Source organism: Pteropus alecto, unplaced genomic scaffold, assembly GCF_000325575.1.
Source record: "Pteropus alecto unplaced genomic scaffold, ASM32557v1 scaffold1197, whole genome shotgun sequence".
Lineage (NCBI taxonomy): Eukaryota > Metazoa > Chordata > Mammalia > Chiroptera > Pteropodidae > Pteropus > Pteropus alecto.
In genome coordinates, this window is record NW_006441068.1 from 431,122 (window position 1) to 449,864 (window position 18,743).

Here is an 18,743-nt window from a genome sequence, read left to right on the forward strand (position 1 = left end):
TGCTAATTTTTGAGTTGGATACTTTTCCATTATGAAGCCAGGAGAGGAGTCTTTGAGTCTCCAGAAGGCGTAGACCTTTCGTTAAAGAACCAAGAAAAAATTTTCTCTCCTAGTTCCCTTTTGCTCTCTGAGACCCAACAGGCAGGTAACAGGCGCTAATCCATGACCTCTCCTGGTCCAGGCCTAAGCAGAGTCTGCAGTCCTCCTCCCCTAATTCTGCGTGCCTTTCAGATTGGATCTGTTCCTGCTGCCAGAAACCTCTGGTCCCTTTCTTTGAAACATAAATCTGCATCTCACAGTGAGGGTCCCTTTCCCCTAAGCAGTTGCAGACAAGCAGATGCCAGGTGGAGGCTACTGTTACTGGCAACTGTGGAAGGAGATGGCAGGAGACACCTCCACCCACTTTCCCTAGAAAAGGAGCCCAGATTTTGAGCCTAGGCTGATGTTCCAATGCCAGAGAACTTGGCATGCTTCGCTCCCCATCCTCCCCTGCTACCCAAGCCTACAGGCCTCAGGTCAGAAGCCTGGAAGCGGGCCCCAATAGGGAAGAAAAATGGATTCACACTGCCATTCTGCTTGACATAAGGAAGAGTAGCCATACCTCAGTTTGAGCCACACCTTAAACGTTAGAGCTTCTGTCTTAGGGTCCACCATAGTCAGATTTCCATGGTTCCTACGTGAAAAGGAACTCTTGCTTCTGATTACAAAGAAGTGGAAATCACAGAACAGCCAATATCCTGAAATATGTCTCCTTTGCTAGTGTGTGGCAGAGGATTTAACTCATAACTATTGCCTTGACTTGCGGAGAAAAACAGATGACTCTCTCAACAATAGTCTGGAGGATGTTTGGGCCAGTTTTCTACCTACCAAGTGTTATGGGAGAGTTTGGGCCTCCAATGATCAGCCTCTTATCTTATTCCTCAAGAAAGACTTAAAGGGCAAGACGAACAGCAAGCAAGAAAGCACAAGCTTTGTCTGGTTGAAAAGTGGTACTGAAGTAGCCTCCTTGTCTCTTCCCAGTAGACAGGAAGCTCAGTTTCTCTCCCCACTCCTTTCTTCTTTATGGTGTTTTGGGAACTTGTCATGGCATCAGATGTATGACAGGAGCTGCAGAATTTGCAATGCAGATGATATTATAATGATATTATAATTAGCCAACAGTCATGCTTTAGCCAAAGATGGTGTCTAAGCTGGAAAAGACTGGTTTTGGCTTATCTCCCTTGCTCGGGCTAAAACAGGAGGAGGTCTGAAGAAAGGCTTAATTTTTTTTTTTTCGTTTTATAAATGGTCAGTATACATTAAAGGGTAACAGAACAATAACCAGGAAGAAATATGTGGAGGGGTAGGAGGGGTTCCTGCCTCACAAGGGCAGAAATTGTGGTTCCCTGGTGACATTCTATCATATCCTTCATTTGATAAAATTAAGAATATTTGAGGGCAAATTTCCACAAAGAGGCTTTAAACAAGGAAGTTTTATATGTTCATGTTCTATGTTTTGCTCTCTCTTACAAATGTAAGTCAAACCATTATGCTGTACATCTTAAACTTATATAGCAATGTCTGTCAATTATATCTCAAAACTGGAAAAAAATTTGGCCTAGTAGTTTTGAAAAAGAATCAGATTGAACTTCTAGAACCGAAAATTACAATTTATAATTACAATTGACTCAGTGGGTAGATTTAACAGCTGATTAAACATAGCTGTAGAGAGAATTAATGGATTATGGGTAAGAACGTGTAATCCAGAATGCAACATGGAAAGACAAAAAGTCAGAAAATATGGAAGAGAGATTCAAAGAAATGGAGGACAGGGTGTGAAGGTATAATATATGATTAATTTCAGTTTTTATAAATGGAGAACGAAAAATAGAGCAAAAACAACATTTAAAAAGAATTTTCCAGAATTGGAGGGGACAAAAATCTACAGATTTAAGAAATCTCATACCTAAGAATCTGACACCTAAACCATTGGTAAAACCTGGTATTTCTCTCTAAGATCCTGTTTTACACTTCTAAAATGAAATTTCCCTCGGATGCATCTGATTGGTGGAACCTAAGTCACATGTCTACTCCCAGCTGCCATTTGGGAAAGCAAATTTTCTAGGACAGACTCACTTACAATATGTGAAATTACCAAATGTAAGGAGAATGTTTAAAAAATGTTAGACACCCACTCATATGACAAATGCATGCAACAAGGCTATTCAGAAAGCTCGTATTCATGCCTCTGCTGTTTTTCCTTTGTACACTTTTCCTTAAAGAGCACATAACTCAGAGGTTCTAACTCAATGGATGATCTATGTAATTTGAGCTAACCTTGACCTACCAATCTATGGGACTCTAGACACAAGAGTATTCTATTGTACAATTCCCATAAACTCCTCCATCCTTACCACAAATTCGGCCTACCTAAATCCTAGCACCCCTCTGTCCTCTCCAGATACCTATGTTTCCTTTAGACCTTTTTTTCTGCAGCTATCATCTTGCTTCTTCAAGGTATGATATTTGAGAGTCCTCCCTGACTCTTCCTTCTTTATTGTCTCTTATTTTCTCTCTATTCACATCTAACTTCAGTAGAATCTGTCTTCACTGTATCTCTTTCATTCATTTTTTCCTTTCCAGTCCATAGCTGTTACCCTCTTGCAGCCTTATGTTTGAGCATTTGCACCATGGCCAATCTCTGGTGTTCCCTTGACTTTAGTTTCTCTTCTCTTCAGTTCATTCTGCAGACCCATGCCTAGTGAGTTTCCATTATCAATTTTTAAAAGGGCATAACTTGATATTTCTCCAAAGAGGAAATACAGATGGTGAAATAGATATATAAAAAGATGCTAAAGATCACTAATAATCAGAGAAATGCAAACTAAAACCACAATGAGATATTACCTCACACCTGTCAGAATGGCTACCATTGATGAAGCAAAAAACAAGTGCTGGTGAAGATGTGGAGAAAAAGGACCCCTCACACACTGTTGGTGGAATTGCGAATTGGTACAGCCACTATGGAAAACAGTCTGGAGGTTCCTCAAAAAATTAAAAATGGATCTACTTTTTGACCCAGCAATTGCACTTCTGGGTCTTTATCCAAAGAAAACCAATACACAAATCTGTAAAAACCTATGCACCCCTATGTTCACAGCAGCGCTATTCACAATAACCAAGATATGGAAACAACCTAAATGTCCGTCAATAGACAATTGGATAAAGAAGTTGTGGTACATATATACAATAAAATATTACTCAGCCATAAAAAAAATGAAATCCTATCATTTGCAATGATGTAGATAGACCAAGAGGTTATTATGCTGAGAAAAATAAGTCAGAGAGAAAGATAAATACTATATGATTTCACTTATATGCAGAATCTAAGGAACCAAAAGAACGAACTAATCGAAAATAGACTCACAAATACAGAGGACAATTTGGTAACAGCCAGAGCAGAGGGGGATTGGAGGACAGTAGAAAGGGGTGAAGGGTTAAAGAAGCACAAATTAGTAGAGATCTCCAGGGGATGGTGAGCACAGTATAGGGAATGCAGTCAGCAGTATTGTAAAGGCTATGTGTAGAGTTAGATTGGTGCTAATCAGGAGGATCGTTTCATAGACCATATAAATGTCTAACCAATGTACTGTATACTTGAAACTAATAATAAAATAAAAGAACATAACTTCATTCCAGAAATCTCTGTCTCTTACTAACCTGTTTTAGCTTCCCTCACTTTCAGGAGGCGGGGTATCTCCCCTAGCTAGTGCTCTGCCTTGGCCCCTTAAGTGCTTGTCTTTCTCTGAAACTTTGCTCATAACTTTTCTTCTACCAGAGATCACTCCGCCCTCAAACCTGTGTAAATCTTAACCTTCCTTTAAAGTGCTGCTCAAGCTCATCCCGTCCTGAAGGCCTGCATCTCTGGTGGTTTACTCTGTAAATTCGTGAACCTTGGCATTGTCCGCCGCCCCTTCATACCTGGCACAGCTACCTTTGTTCTCCTTCGTGAAAACTAAAGTTCTTTCACTCCACAAAACCATGACAGTGACTTCAAGGTAAAGACCATATCTGGATGCCTTGTTCCTAGTGCAGAGCCTAGCACAAAATTGGAATTCAGTGTTTGCTGAATAAAGGGATGAATTAAATAGCGGAGTTAATAATGAATGCCTGCTCTGGCGCTGAGACACACAACCTGTGAGAAAGAGCTCTAAGTCTAAGAAACTTAAGGCGGGCAACGGTTGCAGGTCGGCGGATGTCCTCAGTCAAGGAGAAAAGCGAGTGCAGATGTCTCAGTTTCAGCCAAGAGATCTAGGGGCAGGGGGCAGAGTCTTTCATTGTCTTAGACTGTATTGGGTTAGGCAGATTTCTCTAGTCTTAAAATAGTGGTGGTCTCTGTTACTGACCACCACTCTGCTCTATCCCCAGCAAGAATCTGCAGACTGAATTCCAATAATTGGGAAACAGATCGAGGAAACATTCAAATTTTGTTTGCTATCAAAATTCGGACGCTCTAATAAAAGCCCAGCATAAAAACATTCCTTTTTACAAAAGAACCAGAAGATGAAGTCTAAGGCCCTATAGCTCAGGGGTTAGAGCACTGGTCTTGTAAACCAGGGGTCGCGAGTTCAAATCTCGCTGGGGCCTAGCTAGTAATTCTTATTTCAATTTCTTCTTACCCATCGATTCCTTGTCTCTGGTAACTTTGACCCTTGTGGAAATCTGGCTCAGTATATCTTCTCGCCGCCCTCCAGACCTCCCGAATAAACACCGCTGAGCAGAACCGCTTCCTCTCAGGTTCCTACGCTACCGCGTAAGTACTGTTTTGCTGCCTTGCCTGGATTGTGGCAGAACACAGTACACCACGCGGAAAGCCCTGCTGGCGTGTGCGGACTTGCGCGCTGCGAGAACCGCGAGGGCGGCTGGAACCCAAGCGGGGATGAGGGCGACTGGAACCCAAGCGGGGATGAGGGCGGTGGGAGAAGAGAATAGGAGAGAGCCCTCAACAGCCGCTCTGGGCAGGCTTGCATTCCGGAACAAGGGCCTCCTGGCTGTGTCAGCCGTCCGGGTTAGGCGTGCGGGAGAATGCAGGCAGTCTGGCGAGGTCTCATGATTCAGTGGGCTTTCCAACACTTCAGAATTTCAGCGGAGAATATTCAGGTCGAGACTTGGGTCACTAAATTTGTTATTGACCCAGAGAAACTGTGCCTTCCTCTTTGGAAAACCTTAAAATATTTTCATCAAAAGTCAATTCTTACAGAAACACTGGGCTTACCCGTCTGTATACTCAGTTCCACATCCTCTGCGTCCCGGAGTCTGCGGACGTGTGAACCGAAGAGAGCTGCAGCTGGTCTGTGCTGACGCGCCTGGGTTCAGAGGTGAGTGCAGGAAGTGAGGAAAATAGGGGAGGCCCAGGCCGGAGCCCCGAGGCCCGCGCCCATTTCCCTGACTCGAAGTTGCACGGTCAGAATTGTGTGTCCCACCGCCCCAGGCCCTAGTTCTCTGACGCCCGAGGGGCCGCTCTACTCTAGACACACACCATGCCAGGGAGGCCCCGGGCCCGCGCGCTACGTGAAGATCCCTTTCAGCGAACAGATCCCTCACCCTCCGCGGGCGGCCTCGGGATTCACGGGCTCTAGAGGCGCCTGTAAAGAGCCCCTCAGTGAAACAGGAGAACCCAACTCTAGAAGGGTTGTCCCCAGAACTGAGGATGTAGGACGTTCTCACAAGATAGTTATATCGCTGTGTCCGCCCGCCAGTAACCAGAAGACCTTCCCCCAACCACCTCTGTTTTACAATGTTCTCTGAGCAGGAGATTCCAGGAAGCAAGTTTCAGGGTTCCCTTCGATAGCTCAGCTGGTAGAGCGGAGGACTGTAGCATCTTCCTATGTTGTCATCCTTAGGTCGCTGGTTCGATTCCGGCTCGAAGGACGAGCTGTCATTTTTGGGCTGCCTCTGCGCTACGTTTCTTCCGTTCTTCAGCATTTGGAGTCCCTTTCTTCAGACCTTACTGCAGTCCTCCCAAAAAACTTAGCTTAGTCGCTGGAACTTGAACTTCGCGCATCTCATCTGGCTAATAACAGTGAGGAGTGACATATAACAACCAGCTGGAAAGTTTCTGATTTTCCTCTAAGATGTTCTTTCTTTTTGCTTCTGGTTGATCTTAGGTTGCTGCCTGAGGTCCAAAGGTCTGAGACCCAAGGCCACCCGCAGGTACACCTGCGGCCCTTGGGACTAATTTGCGGAACAAATCTCTTAACTGTGACCTTCAGCCTGAGTGTCTGACCCCATTCTATACACACATCCAAGTAGAAATAGGTCCTTTTAATTTACTTAGCTGTTAGTATATTTTTATAGTTCCATGAAAAGATTTTGAGCTGGAACAGGAATAAGGGACAGAATTTGACGTGAACTGGAGAGAGAATTCCAGACCGAGGAAACAATTAAAGCAAAGATGGGGAGATGGAAAACTTGATGTTCATTCAGGGAAACAGCGAGGGGACTGGAACATCTCAACACGCGCATCCGACCGACTCTGGCTCCCCGTATTTTGATGCCCACAAGTCCTTGCCTAGGATTTAATGCTCCTGCGAGGTAGTAGCAGAGCGACAGATACAGTTCCCGTGTGTCTGTCCTGGAGCTCAGGACCGTACAGCCTTGGAACCGAGCCTCGCTCGGGCCCTCGGGCTCCAACCCAGTTCCCTCCAGACTCGAGCTCGTAGCTAGAGCCGTCTTGGGCGGGGCTCAGTGGAACTCAGAAAAGTGGCCTAAAGTCTGAAAAGCTGTGTCTCCTCAACCCATCTGGCATCTGGAAGAGTCCAGGACGTGGATCAGGGAGAATATGCTAGACTAGGGCCAGAATCAGATGTAAAACGATGAAAATGGGAGGGAAAACTAAGCGAAGCAAAAGGTAACTTTCACAACAAAGAACAAAACTCCGGAGTAGCCTGGCAGCCAAATACTGATGAGAAAGAAAAACTCAGAGGAAACAGGGGCGCTTTGTATTCCCTATGGCTCGTTGGTCTAGGGGTATGATTCTCGCTTTGGGTGCGAGAGGTCCCGGGTTCAAATCCCGGACGAGCCCAAGCTTTTTAAATTTCCTCTCCCTACTTTGGAGAACTACTGAAAAACAGTTCTGTCCTGTACAAACTTTCTCGTGTTCCGCACTGTTCTGCAAAAGATACACTAAATGAACACGTGGCAGATGAGGCTGATGACCTGTGCGGGACGAAAATGCCTGGCTTCCTGGACTTCCCTGGAAGCAGAGCCTGCGTGGTGCCTGGCTCCTGGGAGCAGGGAAGGTTGTTTGCGTTCTGCTGCCCCTGCAGTCCGTGTTTTCGAGGACTTTGCATCTCGGACTCAGACCTCCAGGCGCTCTCCCCGCCCAAGCAGGGAACCTCCCCACTGAGCCTGGGGCGGGGGCTGCTGTGGCGCCTCCTCCCAAGAAAAGTCCAGACGCGAGGGACCTCCTTCGAGAAACAGAGCGCGGTCCCATCTACCAGGGGCTCGCCAGCCAACCTTCCTCACCTCGCTGCACCCCCATCCCATCCGTGTACACACACAAACGCTCGCTGACCCCACGCAGATCCAAAGCAGAAATCAAAACATACCAGTTCCTCATCGTCATAGAAAGGAGGAAGAAGCGGGTGAGAAATAAAAACGTCTCTTTTCACTGTCCTGCCCGTTTCTGCAGCTTTGTTTCTAGGCCCAGGTGAGTTCACACTTCTGCTCCTCCTTCTCCTCCCTGTCGGTAGCTTTGCCAGGGGCATTTTGGTCGGGAGAGCCCCTTCTTAGCATAAGCCTTGTGGGGCTCCTCCGGGAGGAGTTTTGGGGACCGAACTGGAGGAACTGAGGCATGTGAAGGAAGGTAAAAGTGCAGTTCTTGTAGTTAGAGATTCTACGTTCCCACCCTATGAACAGAGGCGGCAATATGAATGCCTATTGCCTAGAACGTGGGCTTCAAGGAGACGATTGCGTTGGCGAAACCAAGGGCGGCCCGGGGAGGCCTGCACTTGATCAAACTAAGGATTCTTTGTTTGGCACCCAGGTTGATTACCAGATTTATGAAGCAAGCTTTACCTCGGTTTTTTTGCAAGCAAAACTGACATGGAGACTGGTGTTTTGGTTTTCTGTTTGCTCACCCTTGTCTCCTCACCCTTAGCCAACCCTCACTCACTGCTGTGAAATTCTTGGAGCCACTGTCGACAGCCTCTTCTTTAAGCTTTCTTACTGGAGCATTCTTCCTCAACTTTATTACCATGAGAAGCACATCAAATGATAACAGCACATGGACATAACAGGACATCTTTACTTAGGAAGGACAGTAAAAACAGTTTCAGCACCATTCTGGAGACTAGGGAAATCTCAAATGAGCCAAGACCTTCCCTCTGTGTCATCAAGAACCTTAAAATGAAGTCATAAATGTAATCACTAGAAACCCAAGTGACATAATTATCATGACAGCACATGGCCAACTTCCCAGAAGCAGCCTCAGGTATTCAAAGAGCTACTTAACTACACAGCTACTAACTAGTTAGTCAGTGCAGAAAGATACTTTATTTCAAGCAACTTTTTTACAGATAAAGGGGGAGTAAAATATTTTTGGAATTTATGGAAATATTCAAAGTAGTTTTCCCTTAAACGGCAAATTAGCCTTGGTTTTCTAGAAATTACTAGTATAGAGTATGAAAGCTGTGTAGTGGTGTATTGGAAAGCTTCCAGTTCTAGGAACACTGGATGTTCTTTGGGCAATACATGTTCTCTTTTTGTTCCTCAGTTTCCTCATCTGTAAAATGAGTTAACAGATGGACTTCGAGGTACCTCTCTTTTTCATTCTATGACTGCATGGGGTGGTCAGGTATTGTAAAAGAACTCTCATTAATAAAAGAAGAAGAAGAAAGCATGCCAGGAAAAGAGGAATGGCTCTGACTACTGTCGAAAGTGCAGATGCCAGGTTTGAGCAGGTGAAGGTAAGAGGCTTGTCAAGTTATTGTTGGAAGCATTTACCAGTATAATTCATAAAGTAGGTGGCTAAGAAAGTGGACCAAAGCAGGCCAGCGAAACCCCTCTTTAGGAGTTTTTATTATACTGTATTCGAACGAAGAGCAATCTCTGTAAATAGTTATTCACAGAATACCTTGAAATATCTGGGAAAGAGAGAATGGGCACAAAGCCCAGAGTTTGTTGAAAAGCGAAATGATTAATTTTATCTGTTTGGAAATATTGAGATGTCAGCAGATCTTTGTTCCCATTCTCCCTCTATCAATATTGTCTCTCCTTCCTGGAGATGGAGGCATGATCCTTCTTTTTTATATGAGCTTGATCCTCTTTTAACTATTCTTTTACTTAATAAGTTTCATGCTTATAGGCCTAAAATACGTAAGAGTTATAAAGGAAATTACAGATTAACCCCTTCCCTCCATCACCTAATTTTAAAATTAGCCTTAAGGACAGAATTAAACATGTACTTTGCATAAGGAAGGAAAGTATACCAACCCTAGAATCCTTAGAAGAGAACCCATGCTTCTTGTGTTTATGCGCAGGGAATCTATTGACTTGAAGAAGAGACAAAGAAAAACATTTCAGAAGAAGGGGACTAACTTTCAAGTTCAAGCTATCAGAACATTTTTGAAATATGTTTTTCAATTGGCAGTTGCTTCACACCTATTAAAATCACTGACAAAAATATAATTTTCATTAATCATAGACTATAATTCCTTGTATTTTGAAACACAAATGAGTAAGCATTTAGATGCATTTTAATGAAATCATAAATTTTTCCCCTTAAGCCTGTTTCATGATAAACTCATTGTGCCAAGCTGAAAATAAAAACAATTAGTCTACGTCCATGCCACCCTGAACAAGCCCAATCCCGTCCGATCTTGGAAGCTAAGCAGGGTAGGGCCTGGTTAGTACTTGGATGGGAGAACACCTAGGAAGACCAGGTGCTGTAGGCATAAAAAAATAAAAAATAAGGGATTGTAAGCTGACAAGGTCCTTGCTTTCTGTGAGGTCAACCAAGGGTTGCCTCCCCTAAAAAACAAAACAAAACAAAACAATTAGAATGAAAGTAAGTAGCCATTCACTATTCACCTGACTCTGCATTGTCAAAGTTGTAGGCGGATTGAGAATTCTCCCAAGGCTGTCCAGTGAAATCCTAGAGGCAAAGATAGGATGCAGCTGTGTTCAGAAGCTGGTGACTGCTCCCCAGGACCACTTCGTAACTCTAAAATCAAAGGCTGATCCTTTTGTGTGAATTGATGCTTGAACTGGTGTTTCAAGCCATGGGACTGTGTGTGTGTGTGTGTGTGTGTGTGTGTGTGTGTGTAATGTTGAGTGGGGTACTTTATCTCTGCTTTTAGCTGATGTATCAGAGAAGGGTTGTGTTGATCCAATCACCCTGATCCCCACAGGCTGTGCGAGTTGACTGCTGCTCCCTTCTTCTGCGACTGCTGAGGCAATCAGGGTGTTGCAGTGGCCCTGGCAGCTGTCTTCCCTAATAAATGACTGGTTGATAAGTTTTTAGAACTCATTTCTTTAGTGTCTCTTTAAAAAGTGATATGTGATTAATTTAAAATAGGCACCACTCTCATATAGCTGGTCTGCCCACAAAAGGAAGGTAAGCATTTGGGCACTCTGCTAGATGCCAATAGAGATCCCACTCTAAGGGCCCCATGTCCTGTTACTTCTCTTGCTCCTGAAAGACTTTGAACTTTGGTGTTTGGCAGAACAAATGGTTAGAGACGTGCCTGTCCCTTCCTTTCCAGAAACTTCAGTAACCGCGAGGCACCAGGTACAGAGAGAAAGGCAGTTTGTGGCAGTTTGCTTGGTCCTCTTCTCACTACCCCCAGCTTTTTTCCTTTTAGCTCAATATTTGGTTGGGGATGCAGGAAAGAAGGGAGAAGACAGAGGTAACAAGAAAAGCTCAGGCAGGACTGTGTCCCAACATAAGTGAAAAGCAGGTAAAGTTTGTCCTTTTTCAGGTTCTCCATGCTGCCCACTTTTCTTCTTCCTTAAATCCTGAGGCCCTTCCAGTTACCAAAAACTATTCTTACGATATGCTCTAGAGCGCATGCCCAAGAACGTGTAACTCATTGACGGCTATTCAAAGAATTAATCTCTCCTAGAGATTTTTGCATTGGAATGGGGACCAATACCTCAGAAATGAAGGTATTTCGATGGGCTCTATTTATCAGTAAGGTAGAAGCAGAGCTTTCCTGGAACCTTTGGAAGCCTTCTTGTTTTACCTGAGAATCAGGCCTGCCTTGTTTGGTAACTGCTACCAAACCCAGCTGTGTCAATGAACCTTCAGAGAAGCCAGGAGAGATTGCACGGTTGTGGTGTCCAAAGTGAGATCAGAGAGTGCATTCCTAGACCAGGAGGGATAACAAAAAGAACTTGGTGGCTTGGAGTCAGTCTCTGTTTTAGAAACTAAGATTGTAGAGATGAGTAAGATAATTATTCTTCTCTCAAAGGATTCTATCTAATGGAGAGTTTAGATAGAAAGGATTCTATCTAAAGGAGATTAATTAACCATTAAAGGAGTGATGATTATCAGTGTTTCAGCATGGTGGAGATAATCAGTTTTGCACTTGCTACAAGGAACAGAAGATCGAGTACTCAGGGTTAATCTCTTTGATGATTAGGATGAAAGGAAGGAGAAGCCCAGGAAATACAGCAAGAATATTTCTGAAGGTTAGTAGCTGGGAGATTGAGGTCAGGGGCAGGCTACTAATAGCTGTCACATTACCCTTTTTAGAAGTGCTTTCCTGGTTCTGTGAAATCTATGGAATAACCTACTTATTGGCATGGCATCCTTTCGTGAAACCAAATTATGTGTGTAAATAGAAAGTACAATGAAGAGCCTCCTGCTGGGAGATCCCATTTACTCTGGGCTTCTTCCAAGGCAGTTCTTGGAGTTGGCACATAGATCGGAAACAACATCTTCTGGATCTAGGTCATTGCATGTGAACAATGAAACCTTGGTCCTGTCGTGGGCAGTTGTAAGAACCACAGACATCAGAAAAAAAGCAGCTTTGGGACAAAGGGCCATGTTTATCAATATCAAACTTTGCTTCCCAGAACAAATCTCTAATCCTTTCCAGTGGCTTAATATTTGACCCAGTCATGCCCAGGGAAGTAGTGAATGACTGACTCTCCTTGTTTGTCTAAGAGCAGTGTGCTTCATTTTCACATCTCTGCCAGGATCGGGGATCTTTGGAATTAGTCTCCCCAGCCAGTTCATTTGATCACTCTAAATCAGAACCAGAGGGGCCTCTAGGTTCAGACAACTGGAACCCATCTCCAGGAACAAACAGCCAGAAGCTGCCTTCAGTCAGAAGGCAATTTCCAGATTTTTGTAAGATCCTTACCCCTGGGTAATCTATCATTCTGTTTATCTATATATACTATTTCTAGCCATCTGTCCATTTCAGTGAAACCATTTTCTTCCCCTTTAAAGCCTCCGGGTGCAAACTCATGAATTAAAGAGAAAAGGCATCAGATTCTAAAATTCAAAATGAAAACAGATTTCTTTGGAGATAGCCTTTATGTGGATAAAGGGAAATTAGTGAGACTGGGAGCAAGTGGAGGTTTAGGAGAGATTCCTGAATTGTGATAAAATCTCCGAAGACCTGGGGAAGCCATTTGCTGAAGGGCATGTGAAGCCCCCTCCCCACCCCACTCTCATACAGGCATTTTGATAGAACAAGGAAAGAAACAGAAAGTATGCTTTTAGCTCTGTTTTCTTCCAAACTTCCCTACTAATTTTTTTCTCCTTAAAAAAGTTTGATTGCTCTTTGAGAGCAAAGTGGAACACATCCCAAGATCAAAAGAAGGTACATTGGCAGGTCAAATGGAAGAAAGAAGGAAAGGAGATAAATGGAGGGAATATGCATTGGGTGTTATGCTTTCGCTTTGGAGGATATCACCCTAGTATATATAAAAGTGTGAAGCTACATTTATAGAAATTATAACCACAGTTACTCATCATAGACTGTCAAGGTAACTCCCTGGTGTGTAAAATTGGACGGATCTCTTGAATACAAAACATTACCGATGGAGACAAGAAGAGAATATTAATTCTCGTGAAGACTAAGGGATCCGTTTGAGACAGAGGATAAAGTTAGTCTGTGGAGAGTGCACTGTAAGCTGACAAGGTCCTTGCAGTCTACAAGGGCAGCCAAGGGTTGCCTTGCCTTGCCAAATTCTTTCTGAGAAAAAGGAAGTACAAATGAAGCCGTAGGCAGAAAAACAAGCTGAAGGTCATGACAGGATGTGGCTTTGGGAAAGCAGAAGAAAGTGTTGCTTTGCCTAAGGAAAACTGCTTATGCCAGCAATTGTATGTTCTTGTATAAAAGCAACTTGCAAAAATAAAACTACGCCACTGCTCCATCATCCTTGGACAGTGGACCTCCTAATCCCAACTTTCTGTCTTTTCTTAATCTCCCACCCTTACCACTCAGGTATTTCTCCCGACCTGCGCTGGACACGGCAGGTGGCGCCTGAACAGGGACCTGAGTACGGGAAGACGGGAAGACGCGAAAGGGGTAAATGAGGAGACTCCCTTGGGGAAGTAGATATATAATCAGGAGTAAAACATGGGACAGCAGGAGTCAAAGGACCAATACATTTATGTACAAATGCTTAAGACTATGCTTAGAGCTAGAGGCTGTAAAGTGAAAGGAGAGCAATTAACTGAGTTTTTAAATTTTGTGCAAGAAACTTGTCCTTGCTTCCCAGAGGAAGGAACTGTAAATAGACCTCGGAGAGGACTGGGAAGCAATTACAAGGGCGCTATACCTCTGAAGGGCCCGATACGATCCCCATTACCACATTTTCTCTATGGTCTCTAATAAGGAATTGTCTTGATACCACCCAAGAGGATCAGAGACTCCTGGGGGCAGATGGTGAAGAGTTGTTTACTGCACTGCAAAGGACTTTGGAGGGGTATGAGGACCTTCATACTCCTTCACTGCCTTCTGCTCCTCCACCACCATTGCCTCCTGAGTATGAGCAAGAAATAGAGAGGGAGGCTCGCAGAGATCAGCAGGCTAGGGGAGGAGAGGACACTCAGGAATGTACTTTAACCCGCTGAGTTGGCACCCGCAGGGAAGTTACAAATACTGATGATGGGAAATATGAGTATGTGCATAATCTCTGATCTATATTTGTCTGTGTTATATGTAATATGGTGGTTCAGTTAAGAATTCTAATTATGATGGAAAGGAAAATGTATGGTTTTGGTAACAGAAGGTATAAAGTATAGAGATTTATTTTAAAGAAAATGAAAAGAAAGGTGTTTGTCTTAAAGTTTGTTATTTCTAAATGAGTGAAAAGAGGCAAACTGAAGGAATGAGGAAAGTAGTAGAAGGTTTGTGAAGAGAAATCCTGAGAGGAAATTTTACATGATTAAGCTAAAAAAGATTGGAAATTTAAGTGTCAAAAGTAAACTAATGCAAAATTAAAGTTGTATTTTAATGTTTCTTAGACTATGTCCATAACATCTCAGCTACTGATGTTATGGAAAAGTTTTCTGCTTAATCAAAGTAATTTCTGTGTTTTATGTTGCCTTAACCAGTTTTCTGAGGTTTTTAGAGAATATAATAACATTAGCCCAAAATCTGAAGGCCAGACACTCCTAGCCATACATTTCATGACTCGGTCTGTACCTAATATTCAAAGGAAGTTCCCAAAGTTGGGGCCTAAACTCCAACCCCGCAGGCTGCCTTGGTGCCAGTGGTCTTTAAGGTGTCCAATAATTGGAACTGGGCAGAGAAGGAAGTGAAGTACAAAAAGGGCGCACATTTTAGCTGCCATAATACAGGGACTATCGTGAGGGAGGTGACCCTAGGCAATAAAAACCTTGCAGGCCTGGAGGGCCTTGATCTTCGTTGACCATGAGTGGCATTGTCGGGACTGAGGCATAATCAATGTGCAAACTGCAGAAGGAAGGGCACTGGAAGGGCGAGTGCCCATCCAGCCCTGGACCTTCTAAGCCCTCGCCTCACATAGCAAGACTCTCATGAAGGGGCTGCTCTCTCCTCCAACAACAGAGGCCCAAGCACTTGCAAACTCCAGTCCTAGAAAAATCCACCATGATCACAACAGTAGAACCTCAAGTCACCCTTGACATGGCAGGAAGGAAAAACTGAATTTTTACTAGATACTAGAGCTACCTTCTCTGTCCTGACCCATCCCATAGGCATCTCTCTACAATGCTAACTGCACAGTGACAGGAATAAATAGCCCTCAAGGCAAACAAAAAGGGCCCTACCAAGTTTTGTTACGTTTCCAACTACTGTCAACTTACAAGGAATCAACAACTAGGTACATTTATCTCGAATTAAACCAGTTTCCTATGAGTCTTCACAGGTACACTGGCAGGTCAAAGGGAAGAAAGAAGGAAAGGAGATAAAGGGAGGAATCTGCATTGGGTGTTATGCTTTCACTTTTGAAGATATCATCCTAGTAGTTATAAAAGTGTGAAACTACATTTATAGAAATTATAACCACAGTTACTCATCATAGACTGTCAAGCTAACTCCCTGTGTAAAATTGGACAGATCTCTTGAATACAAAACACTGCCAGTGGAGACAAGAGAATATTAATTCTTGTGAAGACTAAGGGATCGATTTGAGGCAGAGGATAAAGTTAGTCTAAAGAACAGTTGGGACAAATTCCACTGATAAAATTCCACTAACTGACAGTTCTGTGCTTGGGTATGGCAAAATATGTGCGAATGAGTTTGACCACTAGGTGTGAGGCTGTGCACACTCGGCCTAGGCAGATTCGCTTCTTACCACAAGTAATCTATCTTGTACTTGTTTTCTTCCAATACCATTTTACCTCTTTTGGGAAATTAAGAATTGAATATATGAGCGAGGATGTTGTGAATGGGTGAGCAGATGTTAGATACTGGTGGTCACTGTATGTACTGGCTGGGATTTGGTTTCTGGATGTTTTAGGGAGTTGAGATTACAAAAAGCCTGGCAGTGTTTTGTATTCAAGAGATCCAACCAAAATTTAGCTGAGTTGTTACAGAATGAATGTGCAAATTCTGCAGATTAGAAACAAAGATTCTCCTTTACCTCTCCAGACTGGGATGTAAGGCCTTTAACCTCCAACCAGCAAGTGGCTTTGTAGGATGCGAAGCCCCTGTGTAGTGTCAGTCCAGTGCCTTAACTCGAGGTGTTCTGTGAACTTGGCTTGCACACTGAACCTTAAGGAATGATGCATCTCAGTGAGATTGGGCCACAGGTCATCCTATCATCTATTTCTTCCACCTGGTACTTTGTGCCACTGTCTACACTTATACAAACTTGCCTCTGTAACTCCACGGTCACTCTACTTTTGCTAAAGAAACTAGAATACATTCTCTTATGCTTAATGAGAACCACGGAATTTTCAGGCTTTAGAGTTAGCAACTTTCTCATTTTATAGATGAACAAATTTAGGCCTGAAAGAAAAATGAAGTCAATCATTAAAAAAAAAAAATTGTTGAGGGTCTACTATGAGGCAGGCACTGTGATTCAAGGTGTATAATATGGGCTCTGCCCTTCTGTAGCTTGTACACCAGTAAGAAACAGGTAATTGTTAGTCCAAGAGTACGTAAATAAAAGCTTGGAGATGGAACCCATGAAAACTAACAAAAGGTATATCTTTATTTTGCTATATCCTTGTGGGCACATCTAGAGCTTTGTGACTTTTGCTTTGACACATATCCAGTGGGGTGGCCTTGGTCTTCATATCTAAAGCATGAAGTATTTGAACAGATTTTAGACAGGCCTGCCAGCTCAGATTCCCTTCTGTGAACAACAATATCCTCACAACCTGTATAGCATTGGTACCTCCTACAAGGACCCAGTGTCTCCACCACAGCACAGAAGACATTGGCAACATTTCTATCCACCACTGCCACCTAATGACTCTTTTGGGTGCTACCAGCTCTGGTTCTACTTCCTGATTTTAAACTGTGAGATTCAGGCTCCAGGCAGAGAGGTATTGACTGTGACCTCTAGGGTCCTGTTCTATCTTGGAAGCCTGTCTGATTCAACAATTACCTTTGATGTTAGAAGGCAATATTTTATCCACTAAAGAACAAGAGACCTAATTGAATCCAAATCAATAAGATTCTGATAAGGTCTTTCCAAAAACCGGAAAGAGAAAACACATTCAGAAGACTAAAAAGCACAATGTAAATGTAAAAAGCTTGGCAAATGGGGAGCGTGGCAGGCCAACAGCTGTGCTGAAGCAGTTGCCATGTATGAATATTGGTTATTCTTTTAATGATGGCTCTCCCCTCTGTAATCATGTACCACTTTCTTGCTAAACTCCCAAGACCACGTTTTCATTTCATTCTATTACAAATTACAATCTATGCTTAATGGAAACTTTTTCAGCTGTTATTTATTTCAGTATTGTGGAATGACCCCAAATTTTCTTCATATGTAATTTGGTATTCTTCAGCAGTGTGCCAAATTTGTCTATAGTTATCATGAAACAGACAAAGTGGATCATTGTCAAACGCTGATTGGAAGGAGAGCTCACTTTGCTCATTCTGTCACGTAACCATCAGAACCCTGGATTCCCTTCTCTTTCTAGGGTCGCAGAGCTGTTTAGTAACCCTACAGGCTTAGTGCTCGGACCTGTGGCATCTTTTTAAGGGCTATAAAAAATTTGACATGAAAATACTGTTTATTGACATACAAGAAAAGCACAAAATAAAATTTAATAATGTCTATGAAAGTGTACCATCTGTTTTTAAATTTAGGATTTATATGAATTATATTACATTTAAGAATAATTTGGGTCAGATTTTCTTTTCATTGTAAAAATTTCTCAGTATGGATGATGATTGCCAAGAAATCATAGCCAATCATAAAGTAAATGAGTTACTCATAGACGATTTGAAAAACAAAATTCTAAAAATCAGTTTCAAAGTTATAATGAAAACTTATTTTTATTATTGGATGTGGGGACATTTACATACATTTGATATAATTTTGGATCAGATTATGTTGATCTTTATAGGCTCTGAATATTCTTCAAAATTGTCTCCAAAGAACTAAAAGCATAGTCAGAAACTACCTGTTGCAAACACCAAATATTTTTCAATTCTCAAATCTTCAAATTTCTTAAGAAATAAATCTTAAAAGTTCATAAGAAATTTGTTTTCTATTTTGTTATAATCTATATTTGTTTAATTCTATTTTGAATTATCTGTCGTTGAGTTAAAATCATGTTCCGAGAAGAAGCACCGTATTGACATTATGGGTGTGTTTAAGTGTCTATGACATACCATCCCTGGGATGTGTGTGTTCTGCCATTTGAGACTGATAGCACCTGAGAAATGATGGCAGCAGTCCTCTTCTGTTTTTTCTTCTTCTTTTGAGGAAGATATTAAGAAATTATGATAGCAAATTGTAAGGCCTTTGATTTGATGGAAAGGTCTAAGGAGTTTGGGGGCGGGGATTCACCATATTTTCACATCATTTGCCTGTCGTGTAACAGTCTATGTACATTCGCAGGGGAAATAGAAAATATTCTCAGAATAATCTACGTTGTTCTCATTGCAAGAAGTTTCTAAGAATAAGCTCGAATTCCTCTTCCTCCAGTCCTCTGTAAAAGTAGACCCCAGACCCACTTCCAAAAGTACATGATCATTCCATGCTCCTGTTTTGTTTATATATATATATATATATGTATATATAGTTTTATATTATTATGTATAATATACATATTTATACATTAAATACTTTATTAT

General features: G+C 42.5%; 1 protein-coding gene, 3 non-coding genes and 1 pseudogene across 5 annotated transcripts in view; all 5 read left to right on the plus strand.

Annotated features, from left to right (window-relative positions):
• The first annotated feature begins 4,553 nt into the window (after positions 1-4,553).
• TRNAT-UGU lies at positions 4,554-4,626 on the plus strand. The gene has a single exon. It is a non-coding gene; the product is annotated as a tRNA-Thr (tRNA).
• A 1,194-nt stretch (positions 4,627-5,820) lies between these two features.
• Positions 5,821-5,910, plus strand: TRNAY-GUA. Its single transcript is given in 2 exon segments — positions 5,821-5,857; positions 5,875-5,910. It is a non-coding gene; the product is annotated as a tRNA-Tyr (tRNA).
• A 1,081-nt stretch (positions 5,911-6,991) lies between these two features.
• On the plus strand, positions 6,992-7,063 carry TRNAP-UGG. The gene has a single exon. It is a non-coding gene; the product is annotated as a tRNA-Pro (tRNA).
• A 370-nt stretch (positions 7,064-7,433) lies between these two features.
• The window catches only part of ANG (angiogenin), a 12,635-nt gene continuing 1,325 nt past the window's right edge, over positions 7,434-18,743 (plus strand). Inside the window, exons 1-2 of one of the 2 annotated variants that reach the window (XM_015594396.2) lie at positions 7,434-7,690; positions 13,443-13,526. Coding sequence is in view for 1 of the 2 variants with exons in the window: in XM_015594393.2 (XP_015449879.1) it covers positions 8,898-8,948; positions 13,443-13,526 (135 nt within the window). In the remaining variant the exon portion in view is untranslated. Of the gene's footprint in view, positions 7,691-8,738; positions 8,949-13,442; positions 13,527-18,743 lie in introns of those variants that run through there. The other variant, XM_015594393.2, reaches the window with a different exon arrangement.
• LOC112484966 lies at positions 9,817-9,935 on the plus strand (annotated as a pseudogene).